The 13,876-nt window shown below is 35.2% G+C and overlaps 2 protein-coding genes across 3 annotated transcripts; one reads left to right on the top strand and one right to left on the bottom strand.

Annotated features, from left to right (window-relative positions):
• The first annotated feature begins 886 nt into the window (after positions 1–886).
• LOC118029942 (uncharacterized) lies at positions 887–11,242 on the top strand. Its single transcript, XM_035033936.2, has 24 exons — positions 887–1,184; positions 3,393–3,523; positions 3,609–3,693; positions 3,803–3,856; positions 3,987–4,078; positions 4,179–4,282; positions 4,523–4,595; positions 4,900–5,293; positions 5,615–5,938; positions 6,094–6,291; positions 6,455–6,550; positions 6,667–6,727; positions 7,104–7,228; positions 7,345–7,591; positions 7,718–7,869; positions 7,963–8,087; positions 8,616–8,739; positions 8,829–8,887; positions 9,192–9,288; positions 9,367–9,550; positions 10,087–10,188; positions 10,352–10,467; positions 10,575–10,634; positions 10,930–11,242. The coding sequence occupies exons 1-24, from the start codon at positions 1,143–1,145 to the stop codon at positions 11,032–11,034; spliced, it is 3,150 nt and encodes a 1,049-aa protein (XP_034889827.1). The 5' UTR covers positions 887–1,142; the 3' UTR covers positions 11,035–11,242.
• A 71-nt stretch (positions 11,243–11,313) lies between these two features.
• LOC118029943 (uncharacterized) lies at positions 11,314–13,537 on the bottom strand. Of its 2 annotated transcripts, none has more exons than XM_035033938.2 (6): positions 13,341–13,526; positions 13,141–13,228; positions 12,949–13,039; positions 12,416–12,500; positions 12,113–12,269; positions 11,314–11,763 (listed from the first exon to the last, which is right to left on the bottom strand). In XM_035033938.2, the coding sequence occupies exons 1-6, from the start codon at positions 13,386–13,388 to the stop codon at positions 11,657–11,659; spliced, it is 576 nt and encodes a 191-aa protein (XP_034889829.1). In that variant the 5' UTR covers positions 13,389–13,526; the 3' UTR covers positions 11,314–11,656. The 2 variants fall into 2 exon arrangements, with proteins under 2 accessions (XP_034889829.1, XP_034889830.1); XM_035033939.2 differs by lacking the exon at positions 11,314–11,763 and adding an exon at positions 11,770–12,024 and having other exon boundaries at positions 13,341–13,537.
• Between the last annotated feature and the right edge of the window lie 339 nt (positions 13,538–13,876).

Genomic DNA, 13,876 nt, shown 5'->3' with positions numbered 1-13,876 from the left:
GGAGATGAGTGGATGCAACGAATGTAGCGATGGTGGAGCTCCTGGGTCTTCATCAATGGGGACCAAAGGTCTTCTAGGGCAACTTTTATGTCACTGGGGCACGTGGTTGGGGACTTCGGGGGTTCGCTAAAGTTGCGGTCTTATTATTTTTTGGGGCGGCTTCTCGGCTGGTAGGGAGCTTGGTGGGCCACCTCTTTTGATTGCACCCAATGACTTTATGGGATATGGAGACAACTCGATTGTGGGCTTTGTACATTTCGAGCCCAACTTAGTAAGGAAGGCTCAGCCCTGGTCTTTCCATTGGGCCTATAAACTACGGAGCCCAGTCCCTTCCCACCATAGCAAGAGTTTCCATTTGTCATTACCTCCGTCCAAGCCCAATACCTACGGGCCTATCTGATCTTGGCCCGTCTCTGTGGATGCTGTAAGCTTTTCGTTCTTCATTGGTGAGCGGCCCATCAAGGATATTCCTCAAGTGTAATTAATGGCAAGACATTGTTTACTTTTGTGATAGGAACGAAAACGATGTTTGAATTGATTTTTTTTTAAGATTAATTTATTTTTAATTTGTTTTGATGATAAAAATAAAAAATATTATTTTAAATTAAAAATAATTGAAAAAATAATCACGTCACCCAAATCTTCCAAAACTAACGTCCGTCGAAGCATCAACATCATGGTCCTGCGACGTGTCTTTGTTAACTTGGTCGTCAGAAACTGACATCCAAAAATCTTTGCTTTGGATCTGTATCTGCCTTTCCTTCATCTTTTGTCCTTCAGTAGAGTATTAAACATTAAATAAATACACAGAACCAATTCAAGATTTGTTCTTTCCTCTTCTCGTCTGTCTCACCGATGTTTACAAGTGGACAGCCTAATCAGCCTCCCACGTGTCATCATCACATCAAATCAAAATCTTCTAATTTTGTTATTGTTGTTATTGCTGTTATTGGCTATAAAAAAACCGCTCTCTCTTCCAAAGAAACTGAAATCAACCGTCCTCTGCTCACTCGCTAGTAACGCATAGGCAAAACTCACTCTCTCTCTCTCTCTCTCTCTCTCTCTCTCTCTCTCTCTCCTCTGCTGAACCCATTTTGACTAAATCAACGCTGGTTCTTGAAGAAGATTTCGAACTTGGAGTTATGTTTGTCAAGAAGCTTGTGGAGAAGGCTTCAATAAAGAAGGTAAGGAAGTGAAACTGTTCTTCATTTCCTGATCTGTTTCTTTCTTTGATGAATATAAGAATTGCTTTGCTTCTCTATACACCGGTTTCTTCTTCTTAAATGTTGTGGGTAGTGAAAGTAGATAAAATAGCCATCAAATGTTCATGGATTGGATTGATTTGTTGTTCCCGAGATTAATTTATGTATATAGAATTCTATGATCATGCTCTTCAAGATAAATAGAGTATTTTGGGAAAAAGAAGTTGGCTTCTTGGGTTTTCGTAGCTGCATTTCTCCTGTGGACATTAGCAATATTGGTGTGAATGCAAGAGGGTCTCCATGTGAATGTGATCCTTAATTGATTTTGTCACCTTAAATTTAAAGAACCTCAGCTACATTGGTTTTGTGGAAAAAATTTTATTTTTTTAAAATTTATTTTTTTATTTAAAAGTTAAAATGATTTTAAAATATATTTTTTAAATTTTTTTAAAAATATAAAACTTATTGGGGTCAATTAGGATAAGAATGAGGATAGTAATCTCCATATTATGGTGTTTTTGGTCATAAAGGTATAGATTTTAATGAGGTGGAAGATGATACTAAACATAGTTTTCACTTACTAAATCCACTTTATCATGCTTTCCCTTAAAAGAGGATGTGCCAGCTGTCTACATCAATTTTTTTTAAAGTTACCATTAAGAATTTTGGAAAATTTATAAATAAGTTCATTTTCTAATATAAATGATCATTAATTGTTCACTTTTATAATTTATTTAATTTTAAAAAATCATGTTTAATTGTGATTCATGTGTTATTCTCCGTATATTCTTAAAAAAAATTTATTCAAATGATTTTTATTTTTCTCTTTCTTCTTTTCTTTTCTTTGTTTGTTTTATATAAAATATATATGTACCGTGTAAATTAACATTCCATGTAGATGAATTAAGGTGAGTTATTTTTAAAAATATTTTTTATTTAAAAATATAGTAAAATAATATTTTTTATTTTTTAAAATTTATTTTTAATATGAATATATTAAAATGATCTAATGATCTAAAAACAATTAAATAAAATAAAAATTTTAGATGCTCTGCAAAAACATTTACCATTGTTAACGTGGTTGGTTTGGGTTTAGGCCAACTGCCCTAACTTTTTTACTTAAGAAAACTACATTATGAAACTTTGGATCCCACAAAAACTTTAATTAAGATTTAAACATAACCAGGGAAGCCCAAATAGCTGCCACGTGTACGTGTGAGAGAGGTAAAGGATTGTTTGGGGTTGGGTATAATTCACTTTTCATGATTTTTTTACTTAATTTTTTTATTTTTTATTTTTAAATATGTTAATATTAAACATAATATTTTTAAAAAAATATAATATTTTTTTAAAAAAAATTAAAATTAACCTTAAAACACTGCAAGCAACTCTATAAACTAAAAAGAAACTGTCTAATCCTAAAAAGGAACCGTCTAATCCACTATATTAAAAACAGTAACAGATAAACAATGAATGCACCAATAACGGATCTTTCAACTTTTGAGTTTGATTTCCTTTTTTTTTTTGTTTTTAGAAAGTGACCAATCAAAACTAAATATTGAGGCTATTGATGTAATCAAGCAGAAGTGTCGGTTGGTTTTTCAAAAACAAATGTTAGAATGGTGAAAATGGTCAACCCCAGGAAAGAATACTACGTTCGAGTAACCAGCCTGTTCATGTCATGGGCGGTGGTGTGGGACCCATGAATCTGTGCCACGGATACAAACGGGTTGGCTTATGTCTTAAGATTTTTTATTTTTCCCCGAGTCTCTGTCCAATTTTATGATCAAGAAGAATAATTTATTTGTCTGTTTGGTTTTGAGATTGGATAATACAGGTTCACCGCAAGTATAATCTCATTTCCAAACGGACCCGAACATCTTCTTTGGAATTTCTCGCACCCCATTCCTGTTCATCAACTTTAACCTCGTAATAAGGTTATATGTTTTCTCAAAATGTTTTGCTATTTTAAAAGGATTATATATATAATAATTTTGATATACTGATGGTGATGTTAAAATTATTACAAAAACAAACCTCAATGAATAATAAAGTCAAAGGGCTACCAAGAAAGAACGGATCTTGACAATGGAATGGAAAGCATTACCTAAGCAAACTTCATCCTGTATATTATTCTGGTAGAATCTTGATTCTCAATTGCTTGTCACTGCTTTTTGCCATTTGCTGTAGACTGGAGGGGATTCTGATGGCTTGAAACCCAGTGATGTAGAACCACGATTGGTATTCCATTATGGGATACCACATGGAGCAACGAAGTTTGCATATCACACTATTCAAAAGATACTTGCCATCTCTACGCAGTGAGTACTCCTCGGCCATTTTGACTCGCATCACATAATTTCAATGTATGACCGTTTAATCGATGTTTCTTTTTGGTCCCTTAAGAGATGGAAGAATCAAATTGTTTGGAAGAGATAACACTCAAGCTCTGCTTGAATCTCCTGAGGCAGTACCAAGCAAGTTTTTACAGGTTCATGCTGCCTTCCTTTTTCTTCCCTGCATTTCTTTTAATATATTGGAGTTTTAGATAGTTTTCACATAAGCATGCTCTCTTTCTTTCTTTCTTTTTTGATCTTCAGTTCATTCAAAACAAAGGGATCCTTGTAAATGTAACATCCAAGAACCAAATTGAGGCAAGTAACCCCCATTCGAGTAAATTCTGTTCTATGTTTTTATTTTTATTTTTTATTCTATTTCTAGCTCTGTTTGACTGCGTGGATATTTTGCTTTCGTTCACAACATGGAACTGTTCAATTTTCTTAGGTTTGGGATTTAGACAGCAAAGTGTTGTCTAATGTACATGTTTCTAAAGAAGACATCACCTCATTTACAGTTATGCAAAGTAATCTGTACATGTAAGTGTTTCTGGACTTCATTGTTCCGCAGCAAGAAGGAAGGTGCTTATATTCATTGATTGGTTACTTGTAATTATGGTTGAAAGATCTCTTTTGGCAGTTACGTTGGAGATTATCTTGGTAATGTCAAGGTTTTGAAGCTTGATCAAGAATCATGTCACTTTGAACTAATGAAATATACCATACCCCTATCTGCTTCTCACGGTGAGACACATTTCTGTGCCTTGGGATGTATTTTGCCCATTATTAATGGTCATGAACGAAGAATCTTTAATTTGCGCTGGTTTTGAATCATGTGCCTATTTGAAATACCTTGTTTGTTTTAGGAAGAGAGGAATGCATTTTTTGTTTCTCTTGTAATATGCATGTTTGTTCTTCTCTAAGCTTTCTATTGTACCAAAACCAGCTGATATAATAGTTAATGCAATTGATAATTTCGTCCAGGGAGTCCAGCTGAAGTTTCTGGTGATACTGCTGTATTGCACACACTGCCCCAACCAGCTGCTGAAAGCAAGAGGTTGCCTCGTTCTCCTGTTCCCTCATCAACTGTCTGTTTAAGTAGCTTTCATTGTTTTAAACCTAAGAGTAATTGTAGTGATAGCCTAGCCCTGCAGCTCGTATACAATGTTTAAGCAGATAAAATGACTCAAATTACTTGAGGCAACTGCATTTTCCTTTGTGTAAACAACCCAAGTGAAGGGATTGGAAAAGCCTTGAAGGCTTTATTTGTCACACTTTTTGAACAAATATTCTGTGTAAATTCTTTTATGGCATGATAGTTGAAGGTGTCATTCTTTTATTCATCATTTTCTATAATGCAGAGTTCTTATAGTATTTAGAGATGGCCTGCTTGCATTGTGGGATATTCGAGAGAGTAAATCCATCTTCACAACTGGTGGAGGTTTGCTGCAATCACAACATCACGAAATGAAGAAAGTAACCACTGCATGCTGGGCATGCCCTTTTGGAAGTAAAGTTGCTGTTGGGTATAGTAATGGAGAGATTTTAATCTGGAGCATCCCAGCTATCACAAATTCAAGAACCGAGTTAAACTTGGATAGAGCCACACAAAATGCTCCTATATTGAAACTTAATCTTGGATATAAGGTGGATAAGATTCCTATAGCATTATTGAAATGGCTTTATGCAGATGGGAAGGCAAGTCGACTCTATGCTATGGGTGCCTCTGACCTTGCATCTACAAACACTTTGCAGGTAAATGATGTTTTACTTCTTTTTTTGGGTAAATTAATGTTTTTCATCTCTTATGTTAATGATAATATAATTTCATGTCATATGCATGCATTTGAAACAAACACACTTAGTTTTAATTCCAAGTATAGGTGAAACTTTGCCATGCTTCTTGAGTTGCAAAATCTCAGCTGGTTGCTTTTTTACTTGCTTGAGTACCAGTTATTTTGAAGCTTGCTGTTAAAAAAATTTAGGCTCTTTTCTGATTAGGATATAACAAAACTCGTTATAATATTTTGATGCTAATTCGTTAATGCATATGGCATTTTGAATCTGGATGGGCAGGTAATCTTATTGAATGAGCATATTGAAACTCGCATGATCAAGTTGGGGCTTTATTTGCCTGAGCCTTGTATTGACATCGAGATCATTTCTAGCTCGTTTGATCAAAGCAAGCATAAACAGGATATTCTTGTCCTGATTGGAAAATCAGGGCACATTTATGTCTACGATGATTGTTTGATTGAGAAGTATCTTCTACAATCCCAATCCAAAAGTTCACCCTCACTGCCAAAGGAGGTCATGGTGAAGATGCCATTTGCTGACTCAAGCATAACTGTGGCAAAGTTCATCACAAATACCCCAAATTTGTTGACTTATGGAGATGAGGTAATATAATGAAAAGGTTCTAATATGCAACTGTCTAACAATATGGGGTATTGTCACTATTAGGTTCCTCTTTTTTATGATTTTCTAGTTGACTTAGAATTACATTTTGTTGGCCAAAAATATTCAATTTTTTGATGATTTTTATGCTGTTGTAGGATTACATTCGGTTGGCTAAAAACATTCCATCACCTTTTCCTTTTGAGCCAAGACCCAAGGATGGCACTCATTCATTCCAGTTTAATGGATTTACAAAGGTTAAAAACCTGTACATAACTGGACACAGTGATGGAGCCATAAATTTTTGGGATGCGTCTTGTCCATTTCCCATCCCAATGCTATCACTTAAGCAACAGGTGATTTTCATGATACCTTTGAAATGTTTTATGTAGCAGAGGATTAAAGAACAAAAAGAAAAAAAAAAAGGAAGAATTCTACACTCAAAGAATTTAGATGAAACTAGTAGCTTATTTTTCTCCCTTTGGTCCCTGATTTATTGTTTTCCTCTCTTACACGCAGAGTGAAGATGATTTTTCTTTAAGTGGTATAGCACTGACAGCATTGTATTTTCACACCGATTCTCGACTTCTTATCTCGGGGGATCAGAGTGGAATGGTAAAATGTCATTCAGAAAGCGCACAACACATGCACAAGCAAATATATCCTTTGGTAGATGCATTTGTCTATGCTCTGAACATTTATGGTTTTCTTACCATATTTTCTATCTGCAGGTTCGCATCTTTAAATTTAAACCTGAGCCATATGCTGAGAACAGTTTTATGTCTTTCCAAGGTATGACTAAACCCATGATGCTATGTTTTGATTTTATTTTTTTGGATAAATGGATACTGTGGTTGATTGTTGTTGTGCTGTAGTAACATGACTGCTCTATGTTAGGTAAAGTTCATGCTTCTTGATGATGTGCCACAATATAGCCTTCCTATATGTGAACTGCATCTAATCAAACTTCCTGCATGTGTAATTCCATGGCCCCCTTTGACTTTGGGACCAGAATTAATTTTGTATCTAGTTGAATACAATCAGTCTATGTCTGTTACTCATTATATGGACCTTCAGCTAGGATTTCTATCATGCATAATTCACTTCCAGTGATATTTTCACGTCTTCATGCACTGAAATCCAAAAGTAAACATTCTTTTCTTTCCAGGAAGTTTGAAAAAGGGAAGCAATTACGTCCATAGCGTTAAACTTATGAAAGTGAATGGTTCTGTGCTATCTATCAACATAAGCCCAAGCATGGTACATCTTGCTGTTGGGTCTGATCAAGGATATGTAAGCTTTTTCTCTTTTCTTTATTTTTCCATGGCTCTTTTTCTAGTTTATCTTCGTTTTCCAAGCTCAAAGGAAAAATTTATAACTGGGGTTTGAACTGTCATATGAATGTTCAGGTTTCAGTTTTTGATATTGAAGGGCCAACACTACTATATCAAGAACACATTGCAAGTGAAATATCCACTGGCATCATCTCTCTGCAGTTTGATACCTGCTTTCTTCATGGATTTGAGAAAAATACTTTAGTAGTGGCGACAAAGGATTCTTCAGTTTTGGCACTTGATGCTGACACTGGTAACTTGCTGAGTTCCAGTAGTGTTCATCCAAAGAAACCTTATAGAGCTCTATTTATGCAGATTCTAGGTAGGTACTGGCTTCTTCAGGGTTTCATATTATTTGGAGAAGGGACAATGCAATGAACTTTGGAGGATTAGTTTGTCACAATAATAATCAATTGGACTGAAAGAATTTTCTTTTCATGGTTCACAGATGGGCAGGACATGTTAGCTAGAGGATCTAAAATGTCAAATAATCAAGATCCTAGTAAAAGAAAATCTGATGAGGATGGACCAAAGCAGTCTTCCCTGCTGATATGCTCTGAGAAAGCAGTGTATGTCTATTCATTAAATCATGTTGCTCAGGTAATCACTGCTTTATTTATACATCCACTTGTTCTTCGCAGAAAAAGTAGTACTTTGTATGACCATTCCCTTTTCCTTTTTCTTCTGTGTCAGGGTATCAAGAAGGTTCTTTACAAGAAGAAGTTCCAGTCTTCTTCTTGTTGCTGGGCTTCAACATTCTGTGGTGCATCTGATGCTGGCCTTGCACTTCTTCTTTCAACTGGAAAAATTGAAATAAGGTGGTTTATTGGATTTTTTTTGCGCCCATTCTATACACAGCCTTCCTTTACTCTCCTATTATTAATGTTCTTTTAGTTAGAAAATTAAGGTTTTGAACTTTACCATGCGCAGAATGCTGGTCTAACAATGATTTTTAACTGGTATCTTCCTATTTGTCCATGGCTAGGACCATCATCATGACTTCTTTATACAATGTGCTTGTGTTGTCTGGCATATGAAAACTGCAGTCTTGCCAAGAATTTGATATTAAATTGATTGTGAGACTTTGGAAATATCATTCTGTGCTGGACACAGTCGGCATAATATGCAATTATTGACATTATATATTTTAGGATGGTGTCTGCTACCATTGTCTTTTCCGTTAGAAGAAATGACTATTAAGGAAAAAGTTATGCTAGTCATGCATCAATACTGAGGTGGAAGCTGAACTTCAGCGGTTGTATTTTCTTATTTATTATTGACATTATTACTGCTAGATTTTAAAGTCATCTAATGCATTACCTATCAATTGTTTGTGGAAATTTAAGATCCCTGCCAGAGCTGTCGTTGATAAGAGAATCTTCAATCAGAGGTTTCACTTATTCTGCACCAAAGCTGAACTCTTTCTCTGCCAGATCGATATGCTGTTCATGGGATGGGGAACTTATTATGGTACAGCAGCTTTACTTGCCTTCTTCAAATCTTTTGCTTGAGAGAGTTCTGGAAATATTTACTTGAACTTCTATCAAAATCTTCTGTAGATGAATGGTGATCAGGAAATGTTTATCGTGTCTGTGTTGTCTCAAAAGGAAAACTTCAGGTATATGCTTCCGGCTATCTTTTGCAATCACTCACTCTTTTTTCTTTTTTTTTTTTGGAGCGCTCAGACAAGATACTAATATAGTGTAGTACCTGTGCCAACATTTTCCTTTTCTGGCAGTAGCAATATGGTTTCTGTTGGTGCAGCTACTTGTTTGTGATGTTGAAATAACATTCTGTCTTTCTAACTGAAATTCAAAGGGCCAGCGCCATTTGCTAAATTTCCATTTTCTTAGTGAATACAATCATTTGTGAGCTCATTCGAGCACCTTGTTGGTTAAACTTCGGCCATACTTTCTTGTCAGGCTTGTTGATTTTGTCAGTCAAGTCTACAGCAAAGAACTGATGTTTTCACAAGAAGGGCTTCCCACTGGATCTATCATCCAAAAGGAAAAGAAAAGGGTATGTTTTTTTAGAGCTGTGGAACTTTGTCACTGGTCTAGTAATGATGATAATCTGGTTTCTTGTTCGGCATTCTAGGGAATATTTAGTTCAGTAATGAAAGGAAGTAAGCCAAAGCAAGTTCCTGAGGTGGAAACTGAGGATACGAGAGAAAGTATTGAAGAACTGTCAAAAATCTTTTCAACTGTCAACTTTGAGTGTCATCATGATGAGAATAAAGATAGCATGGCTATGGATGATGATGGGATTGACTTGGACATAGGTATGTATGTGCATAAGTTTACTGATTATAGTTAAATATGTTTGACTCGTAGGGGATCATTTGATCGGGATGCTTCCATCCTTTTATATGACATGCTAAAGGCTATGTTTTGGAGTGCTGAAACTGGTAGATAGGAAAGCCAAATTTTAAGTGCTTGTTTGGTAGTACGGCCACCCGCACAGTTGGCCGCACTATCCAAGTAAGCTTAAAAGCATGTTTGGTATTGGTTATTTTTCAAAATACTTTTTATTTTTTTTATTTTTTAAAATTTATTTTTAACATCATTACATCAAAACAATCTGAAAACACAAAAAAAAAAAAATTTAAGCAAAGAAAAAAATAAATAAAAATTAATTTTTTTAAAAAGTGCTTTTGAAATGCAAAAACAAATAGGCTTTAAGTATGATTGAATCTTTTAGGCAGGCTGGTTGGCTCTCAATCTCTTTTCTATTTCCTTTGTTTGGTTTTTCAGTTTTTATACTGAGAGGTCCAATATTTTGATTTATCTTCTCTTTTTCATTATTTGGTATGTCTAGATGACATCGATCTAGACGATCCTGTAGAGAAAACCAAAGATCAGAACCTGTTGGCAGCTCTTAACAAGAAGAAATTGGCGAGCAAGTTTCAGGCTTTTACAGGTCATTACGAGACAATGTTTTTAGTGATTACATTGGTTGGTGGAAATTAACTAGTGTAGATGAACTGAACTGCCCATTCATGGGGTCGCTAACAGTGAAATTTTGAGACTACAAGTCTCCGGAAAATCTTTGAAAGCTGCAACATGTACTGTGTCATTTGCAGGTAGAATAAAACAGATGAATGTTAAGAATGAGAAAAATATCAAGGAAGAGGTAAAGGATGAGAAGACTGGTGCAGTCGATCAAATCAAGAAGAAATATGGCTTTTCTTTGTCTGGTGTAAGTATTTCTCTTTTTATGTCTTGTTTGATGCTTACGATCATAATTTTAGTCATGTTGGGATGCTTTAAACTAAAGGAGTGTCATTCTTTTGTTTTTGTTTGCAGGAATCAAGTGCTGCTAAAATAGCCCAAAACAAGTTGCATGAGAATATAAGAAAGTTGCAGGTATAATTTTAAGAGCTGCTTTCCTCTTCCTTCTCAGATATTTGCCAGGTTCAGGGAGTGAAGTCCTAATAAACATTTCTTCTGCCAAATAATAAGTTGCTTGATTACTAGTCGTGATCAAGTTGGGTAACTAAAAATAGGTTAGGCTTTGAATCAAGCCAATGCTGACCACCACTTGAATGGGCAGCAGATTATTGTGGCACTAAGTCTTCAATTTCTGTTTGAATGTAGACAGGAGCAAAAGGGTTATAATCCTTTTTACTTTCCTGAAAAATGTTTTTGGTTAATTGTGCAGGGAATCAATCTAAGAGCTACTGAAATGCAAGAAACAGCCAGTTCATTCTCTGCAATGGCAAAAGAGGTCCTGCGAATTTCAGAAAAGGATAAACAAAGCTCATAAACCGTCTCGGATTGTTTACAAGAAGTATATAACAATACACATCCATTGCTTTGTTTCTTTTTTCCTTCATTTCTTCCAACCTTTTCGGTTCTGTATATTCAACTCTATAGTTTGCAGTGTTTTTGAAGGTATTGATTTGAACAGTTGTGTAAAGGGGTTCTGTTCTGATTCCAATATAAGCACTTTGTAAAACAGGGATCTTTTTTCACCCATCCGTTTAACCATGAAATGATATCCTTTAGAGAAACATGCAAGAGGAAGTTCAGTTTAACAAGCATGTGTACAAACTAAAACACCCACATTCATGGTAGAGTGTAGGAGATTACACATCCAATAGCTGGTGTAATGATTGAAATAGAGCTCATCTACACGAAACCAGATAGTCGCAACATGAGACAAAATGAAAGCACAGTTTTCACAAGAAACATCTTGACAATGTCAATTTTTTGCAAATTAAATTTTTGCAACTCTAATGCTTCTCCCGGTCACCAGATGCAGTTTGCCACCTCTTGTAAAGGATATATTTTCAGCTACATAAAGTTTGATCACAACCGTGTGCAGCATGCAAGAGTCGGGGACATTGAATAAGTTATAGCTCCATAATCCATGCTGCATCTACTGTTTACTCAGAATCTACAAGTTGGGTGTAAATTTGTTCTTTGACAGCATCCCTGTTACTCGGGCGTAAAGTGAAGATTTTAGCCCCTGGATGATCCCTCAACCTTGCAACTGCAGCAATTTACGTATTCAATCATATGCGAGTACAGCAGAAGAAATGCAACAACTTCCCAAAAGTACAGGGTCTCGTGCTATATGTTAGCTCAATTTTGAGCCTAATGAGACAATAATCCTCCTTTAAGTTCTCAAAGGAGAATAAAAATGACGCCATTTATAAGAGCATTTTAAATATTTTTCAAGCTACTTTTGCTAGAATGTTGTGCATTTATCCCTTTCTACCTCATCTCTAAGCACTGTTGTATCAACAGAAATCTATAACAATAAGAGAAGATTCAGTCTACTGATTGTGAAAGTGATTGCAGATATTTGCATTTTTGAGAAGTGTGTTCGGCTGACATACCTGCAGGTATATCACGGCCAAATTTTGGAATAGGTACAGAAGCCAAAAGTGGGATATTTGATTCAAGAACTTTTAGAACAGCAGGAAAGAATGGTGAGCTAAACAACTCCATTTTGCCAACTTCATCGATGATGAATAGATCGGTATCTTCTTTAATCTGCAGTGAAACACAAGTCTTTATGCAACCAAATAATTGCTGATAAAAATTGATCAAAAACTGTGCATTTCTTGAAGGGCCATTTACTAGAGCCATGAAGAGATTTGCATTATTTACCAATAGATTGTTCAAATAAATCAACTGACCTGCAACTCAGGCAATGCCAGAGCCTCAAATGATGCAATGTCTACTTTATACTTCCCAACTGTGGGCCATCTGATAGACTCTGGGCTGAAATTATGAGATACTTCAGCTGGAGATAACTAACAAGACAAGTAAAACAACAAAATAACTCATGACAGGAAATTAAACCATCCTAGTTGAACCAATACAGAATCTTCCGGCAAATACCGATATAGAGACAGTAATTCTAAATCAAATGAAATCACCACATCTACCTTATACACGGGACACAATTCAGTAGCTACTGTTAAAAAAGAATTCAAAAACAAGAAAAAAACCCTGTTTGATTTTTTTCCTAAAAGTAACAATTGCATTTCTTTAATTGATTTTTTCATGATTTGAAGTTCAAATGCATCGAATTAAAAAAAAAAGCCAGGGACAATCATCCACTGTAGAGATAATTTTATGTAATCCCAGGTATATAACAGAGATCCTTGCTTTTTAACTGCTTGCACTTGAATTCTACATAAATGATTATAAAAGAGAGAGAAATTACGTAGAAATGGTGGTGGAGGCAAGAGGGGCTTTGCGTCCATCTAAAGTGACAACTTCAAAGCCAACCCTCTCAATCCCTTCTCTAATCTCCCCTAATTATCACATAAAACAAGTATTATTAACATGTGTTTTCTACTTTAAAAAAAAGTCTAATTAACAAGAGATGATAAGCAAAGAGTGAGAGAGGCATTACTAGTGTAAAAACCTTGAATTTTCAAGGTTGGATTTGAGGTTTTGAGGGTTTCAAACACTCTCATTATCAGTGTGGTTTTACCTACACCCTGCCATTTACACAGCGCATTTCTTTGAGACTTTGCAAGAGAGTGGAAACATTTTCCACTTAGAAATTCATTGAAAACTGTATGTAAAAAGAGTGATTTTGATGTTACTTACCGGAGGGCCGGTGACCAGGAAGCATTTTCCAGGAGCTGTTGCCATCATTTTATTTTATTTTCCCCGTCTCTCTAATTGGTCACACCCCCATGCCAAGGGGCAGGCACAAGCCCTTTGATTAACAGGTAAAGATGGAGGGATTTGGAGCAACAGTGTTTAGATAATTAAGCCTGATTGGTTGGTTGATGATGGATATTTCATGTGGATAAATATGCACAAAGCATATTTAGGAAGCCTCGAGGACCCAGGAGAGGTCCTAGGTGTTTTAACATCAGTTTCATGGTGCTCCATCACTAATTAATATCTTCCTATTATTAATTACTTTGTGGATCCACTTTAAATAATAATAATAAAATTTAATAGCTCATAAAAAATAATAAAAATATATCAACTTATAATTTTTTGTGCTATTTATATCTCTTTATTTCTTTAAAATAGAACCAAGATGTTATTAGTTATTTTTTAAACACAATAAAAAAAATTTCGTGTTTTAATATGTAAACTATTTTTACAATTCATGTCACTATTTATGGTTT

Source organism: Populus alba, chromosome 5 (assembly GCF_005239225.2).
Source record: "Populus alba chromosome 5, ASM523922v2, whole genome shotgun sequence".
Taxonomy (NCBI): Eukaryota; Viridiplantae; Streptophyta; class Magnoliopsida; order Malpighiales; family Salicaceae; genus Populus; species Populus alba.
The sequence above is the reverse complement of the archived record's forward strand: the minus strand, read 5'-3'. Positions and strand labels throughout refer to the sequence as shown.